Source organism: Aspergillus aculeatus (genome assembly GCF_001890905.1).
Source record: "Aspergillus aculeatus ATCC 16872 unplaced genomic scaffold ASPACscaffold_1, whole genome shotgun sequence".
Classification (NCBI taxonomy): Eukaryota; Fungi; Ascomycota; class Eurotiomycetes; order Eurotiales; family Aspergillaceae; genus Aspergillus; species Aspergillus aculeatus.
In genome coordinates this window covers 507,257-523,398 of record NW_017962976.1, presented here as the reverse complement: position 1 = coordinate 523,398, position 16,142 = coordinate 507,257, and the positions used below count along the sequence as shown (strand labels likewise).

At 52.4% G+C, this 16,142-nt stretch overlaps 5 protein-coding genes across 5 annotated transcripts; 2 read left to right on the top strand and 3 right to left on the bottom strand.

The window, feature by feature from the left end:
• Positions 1 to 918: 918 nt before the first annotated feature.
• On the bottom strand, positions 919 to 3,177 carry ASPACDRAFT_74074 (aminopeptidase P family protein). The gene is made up of 2 exons (XM_020204117.1): positions 2,673 to 3,177; positions 919 to 2,571 (listed from the first exon to the last, which is right to left on the bottom strand). The coding sequence occupies exons 1-2, from the start codon at positions 2,764 to 2,766 to the stop codon at positions 1,184 to 1,186; spliced, it is 1,482 nt and encodes a 493-aa protein (XP_020060789.1). The 5' UTR covers positions 2,767 to 3,177; the 3' UTR covers positions 919 to 1,183.
• A 422-nt stretch (positions 3,178 to 3,599) lies between these two features.
• On the top strand, positions 3,600 to 5,841 carry ASPACDRAFT_74072 (SSH4 family protein). The gene is made up of 3 exons (XM_020204116.1): positions 3,600 to 4,170; positions 4,267 to 4,572; positions 4,633 to 5,841. The coding sequence occupies exons 1-3, from the start codon at positions 3,741 to 3,743 to the stop codon at positions 5,394 to 5,396; spliced, it is 1,500 nt and encodes a 499-aa protein (XP_020060788.1). The 5' UTR covers positions 3,600 to 3,740; the 3' UTR covers positions 5,397 to 5,841.
• A 2,168-nt stretch (positions 5,842 to 8,009) lies between these two features.
• Positions 8,010 to 9,669, top strand: pdeA (3',5'-cyclic-nucleotide phosphodiesterase PDE1; the record flags this gene model as incomplete). Its single annotated transcript, XM_020200377.1, has 3 exons — positions 8,010 to 8,054; positions 8,124 to 8,803; positions 8,862 to 9,669. The coding sequence occupies 3 exons, from the start codon at positions 8,010 to 8,012 to the stop codon at positions 9,667 to 9,669; spliced, it is 1,533 nt and encodes a 510-aa protein (XP_020060787.1).
• A 470-nt stretch (positions 9,670 to 10,139) lies between these two features.
• On the bottom strand, positions 10,140 to 12,253 carry ASPACDRAFT_38005 (amidase; the record flags this gene model as incomplete). Its single annotated transcript, XM_020200376.1, has 3 exons — positions 10,140 to 11,311; positions 11,386 to 11,990; positions 12,129 to 12,253. The coding sequence occupies 3 exons, from the start codon at positions 12,251 to 12,253 to the stop codon at positions 10,140 to 10,142; spliced, it is 1,902 nt and encodes a 633-aa protein (XP_020060786.1).
• A 200-nt stretch (positions 12,254 to 12,453) lies between these two features.
• gwt1 (putative GPI anchor biosynthesis protein Gwt1) lies at positions 12,454 to 14,445 on the bottom strand. The gene is made up of 2 exons (XM_020195342.1): positions 14,125 to 14,445; positions 12,454 to 13,997 (listed from the first exon to the last, which is right to left on the bottom strand). The coding sequence occupies exons 1-2, from the start codon at positions 14,218 to 14,220 to the stop codon at positions 12,603 to 12,605; spliced, it is 1,491 nt and encodes a 496-aa protein (XP_020060785.1). The 5' UTR covers positions 14,221 to 14,445; the 3' UTR covers positions 12,454 to 12,602.
• Between the last annotated feature and the right edge of the window lie 1,697 nt (positions 14,446 to 16,142).

Here is a 16,142-nt window from a genome sequence, read left to right as displayed (position 1 = left end):
GTTGTGAAGATGCTTTTGTAGTCATCGCAGTCTCTTGAATCAAATCCCAGAGGGTTGATAGCTTTTCCAATCCTGAAACCTAGGCCGATAGCCTTCAGACAATGAAATAGGGTGTCTGCCTCGAAAAGGAGATTATATATGACATATCCCGGCAGATGTGGTATCATCTCGCCAAACCCTACCACTACCTTACCAATAGATGTGACCCGTCATTTCGTCAAACCTTTAGCCATTTACAAAGCAAGTAGCCCAAATAGGATCATATACCAGTACGTATTACGGCTGCTAAAATGCTAACCCCCTTTTTTCCTTGGGGGTAGCCCAGCTGCAGCCTGCAATCCCACCATTTGAGCATGGGGAGTGGGAATTTTTTTTTCCATTTCCCGTTGTCGTAGTACAGTGTGTCCGGTCTCGCAAGGTAGACTACATAGTAGACTAGATAGTCGAGCATGTAATTGTGTGTGTGTTTGTGCCTGGACTTGTTGTGGAGTGGAGACGGAAGCGGGCTCGGAAAGATCGTGAAGGCTCTAGTGCTGTCTGGACTCTAGAGTCCTCGGGTTTTGTGTGCCCGGGGCCCGGAAAAAAGAAGGGGGCATGGTTATTCGCGGCGCTGCAGGTTTCGGTCTAGATTGGAATCAATTGATTGGGGACCATGGACTGACTGGGTCATTCTCCGCCAGGGTGGGTTTGCTGTGGGATCAATCAGTAGGATCATTAGTTCATTGTTGATTGACTCCATAGAGTGACCGAGCTAAATGCGCATCAGGGAACTTTTTGTGCCGCTGGTGCTTACGCTGCCGCTGAAGACATTTCGGCCATACTAGGTACAGTACATAACTATCCCATCAACTACAATAAGTACTGTGCAGAGTACGAGTTGAGGGGTTCGATCTCTGGAATACGCTGGGTGACGTGCCTGCTGTGAAGATTATAGATTTCGTTTCAATATTTGTATAGCCTGGTTATGATAGTTACAGGAAGAAAGAAGCCCACAGAGTCTTTGAAGCACTACTCACATTTCGCCTCCATCAATGATGATGTCTCTGACTGAGTTAGTAACGATCCACACACGCTAAACGGTCTAGACAGTCGAAGGGCCTGTGAAACACGGACTGGATTCCGCCAAGCAACCCGGGATACAAAGCTGTCTACTACTCATGTAGTATACTGTGGGAGAAAGGAGTCAAGATAAAACTGACTGATGGCTCGCCCGGCTATTGTCGATCCCGCGACGGATGATGTCCAGCATCTCCTTCCCCTTTGGCGCTGTCGTCAGATTCTCGTATCCCGTCCTCGTCACTAGGATGTCGTCCTCAATCCGCACTCCACCGACTGGGATGTACTTCACCGCTTCGACGAAGTTGATGTGTCGGGCGAGCGGTTGCTTCTGAGCATTGGCCAGCGCCAGTTGAGAGAAGTAGATGCCGGGCTCGACCGTCACCACCATACCTTCCTCTAACACTGGAAACGAAAGGCTAGTGGGCGGCACCAGGTCGCGTCTTCCCCGCTGGCCTTGGGCCGTGATTGGCTTCTCCGAGACGTCGTGGACTTCCAGTCCTACGTGGTGTCCCAGTCCGTGAGGGAAGAAAATCGCCGACGCCCCTGACTCACGGATCTCCTCTACAGGTCCAGGCTTGAGTACGCCCAGTGCTTGTAACCCTTGAATGGCAATATTGTGCGCCAGGAGCTGTAAGTCTCGAAATCGTACCCCCTGTTTGATGCGCCTGATACATTCCTCTTGCATCTCCTCTACAATTTGATAAACGTCGCGAGCATACTCACTGGGCCACTCCGCGCCCAGGGGAAACGTCCGAGTGACATCGCTCGCGTAGCACTCCCATTCTGCCCCCGCATCTAAGCAGACCAACTGTCGACCTTTCAGAGGTTCATTGTTTTTGATGTAGTGGAGGATCGCGGCGTTGGGACCCGAGCCAGCAATGATCTCGTACGCTTGGTTCTTCGCGCCGTGAGACACACATGTGGCCAGAAATAGTCCTTCGATCTGTGTTTCGTTGGTCATCTTGTGGATCTTCTCCAGCACCTTCCGATGAGCCAGGCCAGAAATGATGTTTGCCTGGCGAATTAGTTGGATTTCATGGCTGTCTTTGATGACTCGAGCCGCATCCATCGCAGGAAGCAGGTGCTCGTCGTCTATCCAGAGCTTGGTGGCTGGTATCTCGGGTTGCTGAGACGTATGAAGAACATACACTGGCGCGGTGTCGTTGTACTCTTGGGCCCAGGACGCGATATCTTTGTCTAGAGAGGTATGGTAGCGAACTCGGTCTACATCAAACCGCCGTTGAGCCTCGTCGACGGTCAGCGTGGGCCCCATCCAGATCGCCCGATGCAAATCGAAGTCGGGAACATAGAGAACCAACAGGTCTTTCTTGATATCGTAGGTCAGAAAGCAATCGGGTTCATCCACGCCGCTGAGGTAGTAGAAGTAGCGTCTTTGTCGGAAGGTCTGCGGTTGATCCGAATCGCCCCAATTGATTGTTGGTGTGCCGGCAAGATAGATAAGGCCGCTAGAAACCCCCACTTTCATCGCGACCCTGCGCGCATGCTGCTTGGCTGTGCAAACTGTCTGTCAGCGTTGAACAAATATCCAACCAAGTATGTCTATCGAAGAAAGGGAGGGGCAGAGCAAACCGGCAATTGACATGCAAGCATACCTGGATATTTATCGAATTCATGGCCCTTGACGGACCAGCGAACATTGCAGACCTTCAGATCGGAGACAAGATCCGGATGAGCTGAGACACGCATTGCTTGGGAATTCAGGCGCTAACCAAGACGTAAGGACTAAATCAATGTGTAGAGAGCAGGAGGGGTGGCCCGGAAGTATGAGGATTCCACGCAGGAGGAAGGGAACAAAGCACAACGTTGAGACTAGGAGGAGAGGGTGACGAAGGAGGTGAGAAGATCAAGCGTGGAGATAAGCGCCTGGCATTTGATTGTGTTTTGGAACGCGGGTCCCCTGAAGGGAGGGAGTCAGTTAACATTAGTTCATAGTCTAGTCCGTACGCGCCAGACGGAGCAGATACGCGATCTCTACCCGCAATGGGGTAAGAGTGACTGCGGGCGATCCCGTATCTGTTCCGTATCTTACCAGTCCCTTACCAGCGATAACAATGAGGATGTCATCATCATTTTTCCTCTTGTGGTCGCGGCCTTGCATTGCATTGGAGGGGAGAGCGAGAACAGGCAAGTACTGTGCAAGAGAAAGAATGATCCAGGAACGAGGGGTTAGAATGTCCCAGTTCTGTACCTTATGACTAGGATTCTGGTTAAATGGGACATTTAGCTAGCCAGCCAGCCAGCCAACAAACACATGCACTCCCTCTCTGTCTTAGACCCTTAGCGAGGGCCTGGAATGGTTGCTGATTAAAAAAGTGGCTTGATACGCCGTCATCCGAACGCATCGCCCGGAAGCGTCGCTGCCTTTTGCCCCCCCCCACATGCGCCTCTCGGGCTCTCACTTTGGCTCTTAACTCAACTTTCATTCTCTCTTCCTACTCTTCTGCCTACTTTCTCGTCCGAAATTTCGGGCTTCATCATCTCATAATCTAATCTCTTCTCCCTTCTCCTCTGTCCTTCACCTCACCTCGTCCCTCATTGTGATAATATTCATCTTTTAGTCTTCCCCCGTCACCGTTCGTTTGGTTGAATCCTGGTCCAACCCGTCCCTTCTCATTATCGTATAATCGGCCAGCCTGAGACATCGAGCCAGTCAATGAACGATGCGGGCATATGAGGCAGCGGCTGCCTCTGGCTATAATATTCCTTCGACTTTAGTCAACCACTTTCCAGCCACCATTGCTCATACGCCGACTGATCCTCACCTAACGGCATCGAATTTCGATCATGATCGAGTTCTGTCGGCAATGCCCCAAGACAATAGCGGTCTGGTCGGCACCAGTGGCAACTCTTCCGGTTCGACCGGGAAGGGCATTCTGATTGGCGTCCTGTCCGCTTTTGGCTCAGCAGCCGTTGCAGTCCTTGTTCTCGCGGTCTTCTTTTTCTTCAAGTACACTCAGCGTGGTAGGATTATACTCGATCGCATCGGCCGACCCGGTGAGTTCGACGATGAACAGGCGTTCTTGCGCGAGGAAGCGGAGGCTCTGGAAACCATGGACGATTTGTCGCGGTCGGAATACTTGCGAGCAAAAGGTGAGTTTACTCTTCGTCGCTCGATGCGGTCGCCACCAGTCGCAAAACCTATAGCCTGTCTCGCGCGCATTCGTGGCATGCTAATTTGCTCGGTAGCGTTTATCGAGGCCAACCCACCCGAGTCTTTGCAAACCGACATCTCGCTGTCTCAGTTTCTCGCGATCCAAGAAAAAGGAGTATCGGCCTGGGAGTTTCAACCCGAACTAGAGATCGCCAACTGCTTTGTCGAGGGTAGGACTGAGATTGAGTTCTATGATTCAGAATGCAGTGTCCAGACCAACCTGCCGGTTCCGAAACAGAATGACGTATATTATTGGGAGGCCAAGATCTATGATAAGCCGGAGAACACCCTCATCAGCATTGGCATGACCACGAAACCGTACCCTTTGTTCAAATTACCAGGTACACCCCAAGGGTCATAAATGGGTGATTCACCCTGCTAACTCACTATCTGCGTGACAGGGTATCACAAATCCTCGGTCGCATATCAGTCAACAGGTCACAGGAGATACAACCAGCCTTTCGCTTCAACGCCTTATGGTCCCCCGCTTCTCCAAGGCGACGTCATTGGTGTTGGGTATCGACCGCGCTCAGGCACAATCTTCTTCACTCGCAACGGCAAGAAGCTAGAAGATGTGGCGCACGGACAAAAAGCCCAAAACTTCTTCCCGACGGTTGGGGCCAACGGACCCTGCACCGTGCATGTGAACTTTGGCCAGATGGGGTTCGTTTTTATTGAAGCGAATGTCAAAAAATGGGGTCTAGCTCCGATGACCGGCAGCCTGGCGCCGCCTCCTCCTTATGGGAGCGAACAGGGCAGCATCCTTCTCGAATCTGGTCGAGAAAGTGCTGCGCAGATTTCACAGCGAGTATACCAAGACGCCAATAATGCACGAACAAGCTCTACCCTCAGGTTCGGTCCATCCGTTAGCCCGGGTCCCGTGCGTTCTCCGACTGATATCTCTCTCGCTCAACTCGCTCACATACCCTCCCACGAAGATGTTGGTGAAGGCTCAAGTCGTACCAATGCTGGGGACACTGAGCAGGCACCCTTGTTGAACACGGACGACCTCGATCAGGTTCCACCTCCGGAGTACTCGAGCCCAGATGGCAGCCGAAGAGGTAGCGATGATATCCCTTTCGAGGATCAGCCTCCGATACCAAGCTACGATGTTGCGGTGGGCAACCGTAATGATCACGGTCCTTACACGGATGAGGGTCCTTGAGGGTGCTCTTCCTTTCGTTCCGTGATGTTCGTCCATATGTTCCGGGTGTGTATATGGTGTGGGGTAGCTATTGAATCTGTCGGTATATTTATTCTGTTCATCTATTTTTAGCGGCCACGGCTGGCGTTTCTTCTCAAGGCGAACTGGTTTTTAGGCTGGGTTTCATGGGTTCGCCGCTAGATGTGGCAATGATGTTCTGGCTTTCCTTTGCGTATATACGGCTCGGTCACGGTGTTGTTCGTTTGCGATTTGGCTTTGGAGTCATCATCTCTCACGGACTCTCAGGCGCAAAGCTGTGACTTCCGTTTCTGCGCGGCGTACGACGACTTCTTTTCCTCTTGGACTTCAGCGTGTCCAATGCGACAGTGTCGATGATGATATCCCCAAGTTTATCTTTCTTTTTCTTTTTTTTTTTTCTTACTGGTGTCTGCACAGTACAAAATCCACCATTCACCTGATGCTATTCTTGAGCACTTGGGTGTTCTTCTGTAAGGCATGCCTTGGCCTGTCGCTGGGCTTTCTGAATTCGCACGTGGGTTCTTTTATAGCAACCGAACTAAGCGCTTGTGTGGATCATAAATATCGAAGCCATTAGCCACGTGCCATGCTATCGGGGCGGAGCTTCACTTGAGAATAACATCCATGATGTTTGGGGCGTAGCGACGGCCGGATTGAGATTGTTGAGGAAGGAAAAGCATGCGCCAGCCGCTTGGTTTAATAGTGGTTAATCCTTGCTGCAAGGAGGTTCAACTTAATGGTCAGACCTGTCAAAGACCTGTCAAGTCAATGGCACGGTGAGAATTGAATCAACGATGTGTTCGAGCAATCTGGGGTAAATAAATTGACTGAAGGAGATAACAGAGAAGGAGATCAGAAGGGTCCTGTAGACAGTGAGTGGTTCGTGGGGTTAAAACTTGGAGTCTAGAATCGAAGTTAACTTTACTTACTCAGTAACTTGCCCCGTAACTTGAGTTACCCACTGCTCCGCCCATCGAACTTTGAACCAACCGGGCCCCGGGTGGAAATCACTCTTTCCTCTTTTCTTTTCCTTTCCCCCGCCTCCCCTTTTAGTTTGAGGCTGTTGATTTTCTTCTTTCCAGATTGTTATATTGGTTGATTCAACCTTTCCTTCCGCTATGTTTCATTGAGTGTAAGAGGAGATAAGAGCAGCGGAGGCTAACTTACTCATACTAACTAACTTATCAACTTATCGTCTCACGTCATTACCCGCCAGCCAGCCTACAATTGATTGCGTTGTACAGTATCTGTACTGTCCTTACTTTTTCTTTTTTTACCTCAACTTGTCCTCCAACAACTCACCCCCTCCTACTACCTTTACTTTTGGCAGATTTCTTTTTAAAATTCTTGACATCCTTGAATCGCGTCGCTCCTCTTGACACGAGAAGGCAATCGACTGGTACAAATTTGCCCTCCAAACGAGGGGCGCATTGCGAAATCCTCGTCCAGCTGCTAAGTTATCGTCGGCGTCATCGGGTGCTCGATCCGTATTTCCCCTTCCCCACAGGTCCTCGTCTCTTCCTCTCTTAATTCACCACCCGACCCCGAAGATACCCCAGTTGATATCTAATAAGTGATCGACCCTATCATACGCATGTATCGCAACTCTACTTCTGCTTATCTCGTGTCTCCGTCCCCCGGCGGCTTCCCTGATACAGTGCCCGACTTTGAAGGCATTACTTTACGAGGCTTTTTGATCGCCAACGCTCCTCCGCCCACTTGTCAGCCACCAAATCATTGGGGCCCTTAGGGTGCGCATTAGCGTCTTGCTCCCAACCATTGGGGTGTGCCAGAGCTGTGCCCCAGATTCGTGGGGTAGCACCACCGGGACCCTTTCAAATCTCTCGCTGACTGTCACTTCAACTGGAGGAGGACAACCAGTTGGGTCTACCGTTTCTTTCCTCCGTTTCCTTGTCCTGGTGACACAGCTTCGAGTAAGGAACCTTTTACCTGCTCGCGACAACCGCCGGAAGGTCAAGTCAAGAAGAGCGGCGCTTCTTGTACCGTAACCAACCATTCTGCGACCAACCGCTCTGTCGCGGAGAGTCTACGGTCACATCACACGCTTCTCACTGGAACTATCTTGAATACCGTTGAACCTCTACCGGCTAAGATACTTTTCCACTTGCCAGAGAACGCTTTGGACGCAGATTAGACTCTAGCAGAGACTGACGCGTAGGCCGCAACCACCAGCGTCATAAATCCCATTAGGGCGTGTTTCCGTGCAGGAGGTCGGCCATTTGGAGGGGGCGAAGAAACCACTTAACTAGGAACGGGAGAAGTGTGAGTCAAAAGCCTGTCATACGTGCTACACCATTCCTTCGTTGCTTTTCTATGCTCACAAGATGATCCCATCAGACATGGCTCGAAACATGCAGCAAGTGGGGGACCGCGATGGTGACGCAACGCCTTCCAGGGGCAGTGAAGGAGGAACCTCAGGTTTGCAAGTAGTTGTCTTGGTAAGTTAGCCGCGACTTGTGTGTGTATGTCTCATACCCTGTTCCTACCAATCGATCTATATGGCTTGTTCTCCGGTTTGATATGCTATGCTGAGAAATGCCGGCCTCAATCCTCTGGACTTGCTCCACCCTCACTATGCGGCCTGGCACCTTCTCGCTGCATCTGTGCGGCTCTCATGGTGTGACTTCTCTCCGGTTTCATTCGGTGTCGCCTGCATGCAAGAATTCGTGACTAACAATTGAATGAAAGGGCCCAACGGGAGGTCCACGCGAAGATCGGGTAACAGGCTTACTAGTTCGCTCGACATCGAGTAAATGGTCGGCAAATTCGGTAATCGCAGTGGATGCAGGGACCCTTCTCTGCGGAGTCATCAACATTCTCGAGCAATTCGACAATCACCAAGCTGTCTTGGATGTCGGACCATTCAGCGGCCTCGAGCTGCCTTGTAACAATGCTCCTGCGAACGCAGCACATTTCTTCCGCCACACTATCGGTGCCATTCTCATCACACATCCCCACCTGGACCATCTTTCAGCGTTCGCAATCAATACGCCAGCCTTGGAAGCTGGAAATGGCGCGAAAACAATTGCGGCTCTGCCGTCCGTGGTCACTGCCATCAAGACCCACGTATTCAATGATGTGATCTGGCCTAATTTGTCAGATGAGGAGGGGGGCGCTGGACTGGTTACTTATCAGCGCCTACGCGAGGGAGGCGAAGCGATGCTGGGAATTGGTGATGAGAGGGGATACAAACGAGTATGTGAGGGATTGGTGGCGAAGTGCTTTGGTGTTAGCCATGGAAGCTGCAGACTGCATCCTCCTACCGAGAACGACGTCCACCATCGGCTGAGCAGCGCAGCCTATGGCCCGGGTCCGATGAAAATCAGTCATGGGGGCTTTTCATTTTCTACGGATGAGCTAGACACAGGGTAAGCTTAGATGTAGACTCACTGGTTCGCGCATCGAGTGGTACTAACTTGAGGTCAGATACTATTCTCCGGTGGACTCGCCTGGTCTTCGGGGTCCTGGGAAAGAAAAATGGACCACAGTCGAAAGCTCTGTCTTCTTCATACGCTGTCCGGTCGCAAAACGAGAAGTGATGATCTTTGGAGATGTTGAACCTGACTCGATCTCCCGGAACCCGCGCAACAAGCGCGTCTGGGAAGTAGCGGCACCGAAGATTGCTAGTGAGCAGCTGCGCGCGATCTTTATCGAGTGTTCCTACAACGATGACGTTGAGGACGATTATCTTTACGGACATCTTTGTCCACGACATCTGATCACCGAGTTGACAGCGCTTGCGAGCATTGTTAAGGAGATCAAATTTCCGGAATCCAATGCAATCAAGAAACGCAAACCTGCCTCCGCTCCCGATGTGGGTACAGATGTACCCCTCAGCCCCAAATCAAAGAGACTGGCTCTCACGGGAGAGAAGGGCCAATCTTCGAGCCGCCGAGGATCCAACCGAAGCACCCGTCGCCACACCCGTGCCAAGGCATCATTTGAGGAGCCCGATGAGAAGCTAGAAGGAGGAAGCCCAACTGTCTCACAACCTGCGACTGATGTTGGGATCAATACACAACTCGCCGAGAGTTCTGATCCTCTCACTACACACACATGGCCGGAGCCGCCCCTGGCTGGATTGAGGGTCTATGTTATCCATATCAAGGATCATCTGACCGACGGTCCCCCTGCAGCGGAACGCATTCTTCATGAACTCCAAGCTCAGGGAAAATCTGCCGGGCTGGGGTGTGAATTCCGTGTTCCTGACCGGGGGGAGAGCATCTTCATCTAGATTGGTTGTATGGCCATTCTCTGCTTACATGAGGTTATCTCTAGATGTCTGGTCAGCAGGCAGCATCATAAATATGTGCTTCCGAGGCTGATCGAGGCTGTCATTCAGCTGCCCCGAGAAAGGCATTTAGCCTGCGTTGTTTTAATTCTTAATACTGGATAGAGTTCTTTGAATACCCACATTTACTAGGACGTGGTTTTACTCGTGGTCTACGCGTTCTGTTGAATATTGCTGCTAGCAGCTATTGTTATTACTTGGCTGTTTTCTGTCACGAAGTGTATTGTTAGTACATCAGTTTTGACTGCCTTACACGGGCTCAATGAGGCTATTATACTAGCCTACTAACATGACATATTATCAGCACCGAAACGTAGTCCCCTTGTTCTGCAGAAACCCTCCACATGATCACAATCACAAAAAATCGCAGGCAATGCTTGTTGTTGACAGCTCATCGACATATCATCTTTCGTTTATTGTTCAGATATCAAGCGGTACTTGCCTTTTTGGTCAACTCGATAATATCCTCCCACAACGCCCCCTCCCCACCGAGGAACCTTGGTACCTCCTCCTCCTCCTCCTCCTCCTCCTCCTCCCCCTTCAGCAGCCCCCAACGCCCCCTCCAACTCCGTCGCAAAAGTAATCAACTCCTCCTCCTTCCCCCACTCCGCCATCGCCATCAACCCGACCGGGACCTTCCCACCATCACCACCATCAGCATCCACCCACCCGACGGGACACGAAATTGCCGGACACCCCGTGAAATTCGCCAACCAGACATACTCCATATTCCGAACCGAGGCACCTCCATCTGACAATCCGCGCGTCAGATCCTCTGGCCTGTGGATCTTCCAACCGGGGATCGGGGTGGTGGGCGTGCAGATTATCAGCCCGGGATGTCGCTGGAACAAGTGGGCCAGATGTGCCATGAGGCAGTGGCGGAGGCGTTGGGCGGCCAGGAAATCCTGGCCGGTGATCTGGTACATGCCCATGGAAACGAGGACCTTGTTGGGAGCGGAGAGGTGGCTAATTTGGGCGGGTTGCAGGCCGGACGCGATTTCGGCCATGATGGTCAGGACGTGGGCGCGTTGGCCTTCGGGGAGGTAGGGAATTTCCAACTCCCTGGCTTCGTGGTCTGCGGTGGTGATGAGATGGGTGAGGGCTTGGTCGAAGCAAGTGCGGACGGTGGGGTGGGCGCGGTCGAGCCAAGCGGGGATTAGGCCTATTGTTCTTGGGGGTTGGCTTTCTTGAATCGTTGAAGGTGAGGAGGATGGTGGTAAAGTTGACAGTGGGGGCGGGAAGGCGGCGGAGATGGGGTCCTGGGCTGCGGGAGCGGGCGTTGCCATGATGCGGTAGGCCAGAGCGAGGTCGTCAAGGCTGCTGGCCATCGGGCCGTAGACGCCCACCGTCGGTGCCAGCGAGACGGTCGGCGTGCCGCTGATGCGGCCGTGCGTGGGCTTCAAACCCCAGATTCCGCAGAAGGAGGAAGGGATACGAATCGACCCACCGCCGTCGGCGCCAAGGGCGATGGGCACCAGACCGGCGCTGACGGCGTGGCCAGAGCCGCCAGATGAGCCGCCGCAGTAGTAGTCGTGGTTGTGGGGATTGCGTGGGGTCCCGTAATTGGGGTTGTTGTTGTTCGTATCTGGATGGTGTGTTGTTTTCTTGTCAGGTCTCTCCTGATCTCTTATCGAAAGAAGATAGAAGGGGGGGAATTACCTAGCCCCAGCTCATGCATGGTCGTCTTCCCGATGATGATCGCCCCCGCATCCTCCCATTGCTTCGCGCACCAAGAGGTCCCCTGATACTTTCCCTTGAAGTCGATCTTGCTGCCCAGCGTCCGCTGGTATCCCTCCAGGTGCACCTCGTCCTTGACGGCCACGGGCACTCCATCCATCGGCCCCAGCGGCTGGCCCGCCTTGTACCGCTGCGTCGACGCCGCCGCGGCCGCCCGAACCCGCTCGGCCTGCGACTCTAGAAACGCGACCGAGTGTTTGCGGCCGCCCTTTTGTTCCTCTGCGGAATCCAAATCGCGCCGGATCAGGGGTAACAAGGCCTCGACCACGGCCGAGGGCGTCAATTGCCCCGACTGATATAGAGCCACATAGTCGGCGGAGGTGTAGTACCCCGTGTGATCTTTCCGTCTCTGGGTCGGGACGGGTAGTGGTACGGTCGTCGTCGTCGTAGTTGATGCCGATGAGTCGAGGACCGGAATTACGGTGGGGTCGTAGCGCGGGGTATAGTCGTCGAGAGGGAGAACGCGGATGACGTTGAAGCCGGCATTGCGCCAGAAGTAGTCCTGGATGAAGCCGACGTGCTGGATCCTGCACGGTTTGAGGTGGCTTAGCTCTTCTTGTTCTTGTTTTTAAAGGCGCGCGCTGGGGGAAAGGAAGGCCGCTGAAGGCACAGGCTGGAAATCACTCGGTGGCAGCGATAGGTAGAGGAAGACAGTTGTAGCTTACAGGCTCGCTCCAATTGCTAGAGGCATGCCTCGGAAGACTGGGATCACTTGGTCTTCATTTTTATAGGGGACGGAAGGGCCTTCGCGTACTTCCGGATATTGAAAGAATTGGGGCTTTGCGCTCATGATGCGCGTAATTTCGGTGGCACATTCGAGGTTTGGAGAGTGCGAAAAAGAGTATGAAGAAGAGAAGGTGGGTGGGTGGAGGGAAGAAGTACAGTACGTACAGTAAAGTACTGTACGTAGTGGCTCCGCTCAAACCCGTCGAGCCAAATTAATTCCCCACATGAGCTCCTCCTTTGTCTGCGGAGCCGCGGCTCACCATGTGCGTGCTTCGATGCTAAATCAACCGGACAATCTACCGTGTACCATCATTCATCTCTCTGGTGGATCAGTGAGAAGCACTATAATCTTGTCTGATTGATCAATATACACTCATCATCTAATACAATATTTGCACTTTCTTTCTCGCGCGTCAGAGTGCCAATTTGATACCAGCTCCGTCCAGCCCCAATGCAACCCCCGTCAGGATTGCGAGATACCCAATCAAAATGACCATGGCTTGAGCGGTATTGAGGTCCAAGGTAGGAACGCTAAGATTCACCGCGCCGGTGAGAAGGTTGGCCACCAAGAACACCGCCAGTCCACCCTTGTTGAAGGCCGAAAGGATCGGGCTGGTTGCATAGGAGACCCGCTCCGCTTCGCCCTCTCTTCCCAACGTCCGATGGACGGATGGGAAGAAGACTGTCTCCAGGAGACAGAACACGAAAAGCTGTGCGTTGTTGAAAGCCGACACCCATACTACGTATGGCATGTTGGCAAGGCGCCGCGACACCGGAAGATTTGCGCCGTAGCCCAACGCATACGTCGAGTTGAGCAGGAATATCACGGTCCAAACCAGAGTCTGGCCTCCCAAGGTAGCTAGCACACGTTTCCTGGCCTGTTGCGGGGTGGTGGACGGGGATGTGCCGCGCGGCATGATCCTGATGCCAATAGCCCGGCCAGCCAGGAAGATCGCAAAATACCCTACGAACGAGAAGACCCCTTCCCGATTCTTGGAGAGCAAGTCGGGTCCCCGGGGAGCGACCAGTATATAGCTCTTCAGGTCAGTGGATTCCAGAGCCACCTGATACAAAGCCGCAACCCCAAGGGACAAGAGCTCGTAGGATGGGACCAGCGCCGCGAGGGCGTCAAAGATCTCAACAAAGGGAGGCAAGAAGCCTAGGGTGAAAAAGAAGTTCCAATGCACGCCATATTCCGTCACATGCTCAGCATAGTCGAGACCTTTGACACTGTACAGTCGGATCAGCCCCAGGGCGAGCAGAGGAATGGAGTGGCGGGTCGAGGCCACCAGTCGCTGGCCCAGGGACTTCTTCGGGCCTCCCATTTGACGACTCTTGAGAACTGAGCGAGCCGAGACCACCCCTCCAGAGAACACAAACGACCCAACTCCCAGATCCATGAGCGAGGTTCCCCAATTTTCGACTTTGGCAAATCTCCTAGGGAACACACGGAAGTCCACGGCCAGAATGGCAGCACAAGTGATTACCATCATACATGCCCGATAGGTTGTCAAATAAGGGAGAATTGGGAGGGAGTGATCGGGCTCGGATTCACTTTTCTTCGATACCGAAGCCTGCGGCGGTGGCTTGGCCTTTTTTTGAGCGGGTTGGGGTCGTGAATTGAGCAGCAGCAGTAAAGCCGGAGCGAGAAGAAGAGCGTTTAGAGTCCATGGTGCTGCAGAATACACGGTGGTTGCAAAGAGAATCGCAAGGATATTGAGTAGGAAATCGGTGACCAGCGCCGCGGAGGTGTATGGAGAGAAGAAGGAAAGGCGGGATTGGAGGACGGACCAAAGAAGGATGGCGGCCTAGAAGATATCATGAATCAGAAGAGAAAGAGAAGAGACGAGATGAGGTGAGATGAGGCAGGTTGAGTTTGATAATTAGTACACACTGGGGTCATTTTCAGATACTGGACATGTGTACACAACATACCGGAGCTACCAAGGTCACCGCATTAATCTCGAGGATGCTCCCACCGGTTAGATTGGACACAAAAGCCTCCTTACGGGCTTTGTAGCTCGGATCCATGGGCTGATATCGCTGAGCGCCTTGAAGAGAAGCCAGAAGTTAATCTTGCATTAGTGTGGGTGTTTGTCGTTGAGAATGGGGACAAGTGGGTTGCGAATAATTGATGAATGAAATGGAAGCGGAGAGCAGAAGCATAACAACAACTGGCTGCCGAGTTCAAAATGGCCAAATCAGGTAAGTACAATTGTCCGCGGCGCCGGGTCTCCCCGCCTTCCTGTCGCCCAGTTTTTCATAATATCACAACAAACAGCGCTCTTGTTATCTTCAGAGAATTGATCAAGCTAGAACACACCCTCGTGTGTTTCCCGGCTATTACCATCTCTCGCATGGTCTTCTTTCATCCTTTTGATTCCCTGCGTAGCCCCCCCCCCTGGCAAATCACGAGACAACGGCCTGATAGCGAGCTGACACACCCCGGTCTATAGCGGTCTCCTGTTATTAGTGTCGTCATGACCTGGTCTGCATTGTCTCGTCTCCAAATCAAGTCCGATGAGCTTGCATCATCCAGCAGTTTAGTCGATGTCTACGACGTACATCTTACACCTTACACCCCTCACTTGGGCCACGAAGCGCACAAAGGAATCTAGGACAAAGCGCTCGAACACGTGCAATAGATAGAAAGCAACGATCATGCCCACGGCTATTATGCACGGCTTTTGGGCCTTCTCGTGCTGATCAGGGTGTGTATGAACATTCCCTGCGTTCTGCTCCAGCTTCATAAATTGTACACCCAGTCCTGCGGTTCCAGGGAACTACGGGATGTTCGGATACGATGGGAGCAGGGAACGTAACAAGCATGCAACGGAGGTTCTCCGGGGCGTGACATGTACGCAGTCGTAGGCTGCGTAGCTCTGCATGCTCTGCATGCTCTCATGCTCAAAGCGAGGCCGTTATAGATTTCTTCAAAGGCGCAGTAGCGCTTCTGGCGTTGGACAAGATGGAGAGACTTCTGCAAAGTCGATCGAAATTCAGACAAAACTGTCTTACTACTGCTCTACCAGGTCTCACTACGATGCAGCCTGAAATGATGCTATGCAGCTGCTATCAGCGCAACTGCAAGGCTCTCTAGTATTGTCCAATCGATGGATCACTCTCCGAACTCCTAGCCCCTCGCCACCAATAGCCGGTATTCGATCGAAATCGCACCAACGTCATGGCTGGCTCAGAGGCTGCTCCTTGACTTCAGTTCAATTCATCGTTCTATTTTGGATTTCTGAAATCGGTTGCTTTTGCCGGAAGCTTCTTCTGGGCGAATGATGATCGGTAGTCGTCGCGGCAGTGGTCGCGACAGGATCTCTTTTATCCTTCAAGTGCTGCAGTCTTTGGGCTAACGGCATACGAGACGAGTCTTGAAACAAAATTGGAGGCATTTCAGCATTAACCCAGTGCCCACTGAACAGCAGACAGAGACCATGCGTCATGCATTTAAAATCAGCCATCCGTATTCCAATTCGTCGCAGATCAACGCTGGCTTGTCTTGAAGTTGCCTGCTGTTTAGACCGGCACCAGCAGTTAGTACAAGTCACCACAATGCGGCGATGCGCTACGGCCGAGAAATCGTGCTTCTGCGATTATTCGATGGGCTTCTGTTGTACGAGTTCCAGCCTTTTCGGCTCCTCGCCGTATCCCGATTGACCTTTTAAAGTTCTCCTCGTCTCCGTTCGGTTCAGCGAATCGACTTCTCATTTCAAGGAGGCTAAGATAAGGGGGTTGAGGGGTGGATCCGATCTACTCATCCTCGTGGCGAGCACCATTCAGATGCAACCATGGAACCGGCTTAGCGAGAGCTTAGTGATTTCACTGAGACTGGGAGAGACTTTCGCAACTTCTCTCAGCTCCCACCAAATCTGGAAAAAATCTTGTCGCGGAGATTTCGGGTTTCGGAAATAGCTCACCCTTTTGGGATTAGGTTAGATCTTACT

What these genes read in the sequence shown, in the direction of transcription:
- ASPACDRAFT_74074 (XM_020204117.1), bottom strand. Translation starts at nt 2,766, where the DNA reads ATGCGTGTCTCAGCTCATCCGGATCTTGTCTCCGATCTGAAGGTCTGC. An exon ending in TGAATTCGATAAATATCCAG is followed by an intron (nt 2,572 to 2,672) that starts GTATGCTTGCAT and finishes CAGTTTGCACAG; the next exon opens with CCAAGCAGCATGCGCGCAGG.
- ASPACDRAFT_74072 (XM_020204116.1), top strand. Translation starts at nt 3,741, where the DNA reads ATGCGGGCATATGAGGCAGCGGCTGCCTCTGGCTATAATATTCCTTCG. An exon ending in GGAATACTTGCGAGCAAAAG is followed by an intron (nt 4,171 to 4,266) that starts GTGAGTTTACTC and finishes TTTGCTCGGTAG; the next exon opens with CGTTTATCGAGGCCAACCCA. An exon ending in CCCTTTGTTCAAATTACCAG is followed by an intron (nt 4,573 to 4,632) that starts GTACACCCCAAG and finishes TCTGCGTGACAG; the next exon opens with GGTATCACAAATCCTCGGTC.
- gwt1 (XM_020195342.1), bottom strand. Translation starts at nt 14,220, where the DNA reads ATGGATCCGAGCTACAAAGCCCGTAAGGAGGCTTTTGTGTCCAATCTA. An exon ending in CGGTGACCTTGGTAGCTCCG is followed by an intron (nt 13,998 to 14,124) that starts GTATGTTGTGTA and finishes GATATCTTCTAG; the next exon opens with GCCGCCATCCTTCTTTGGTC.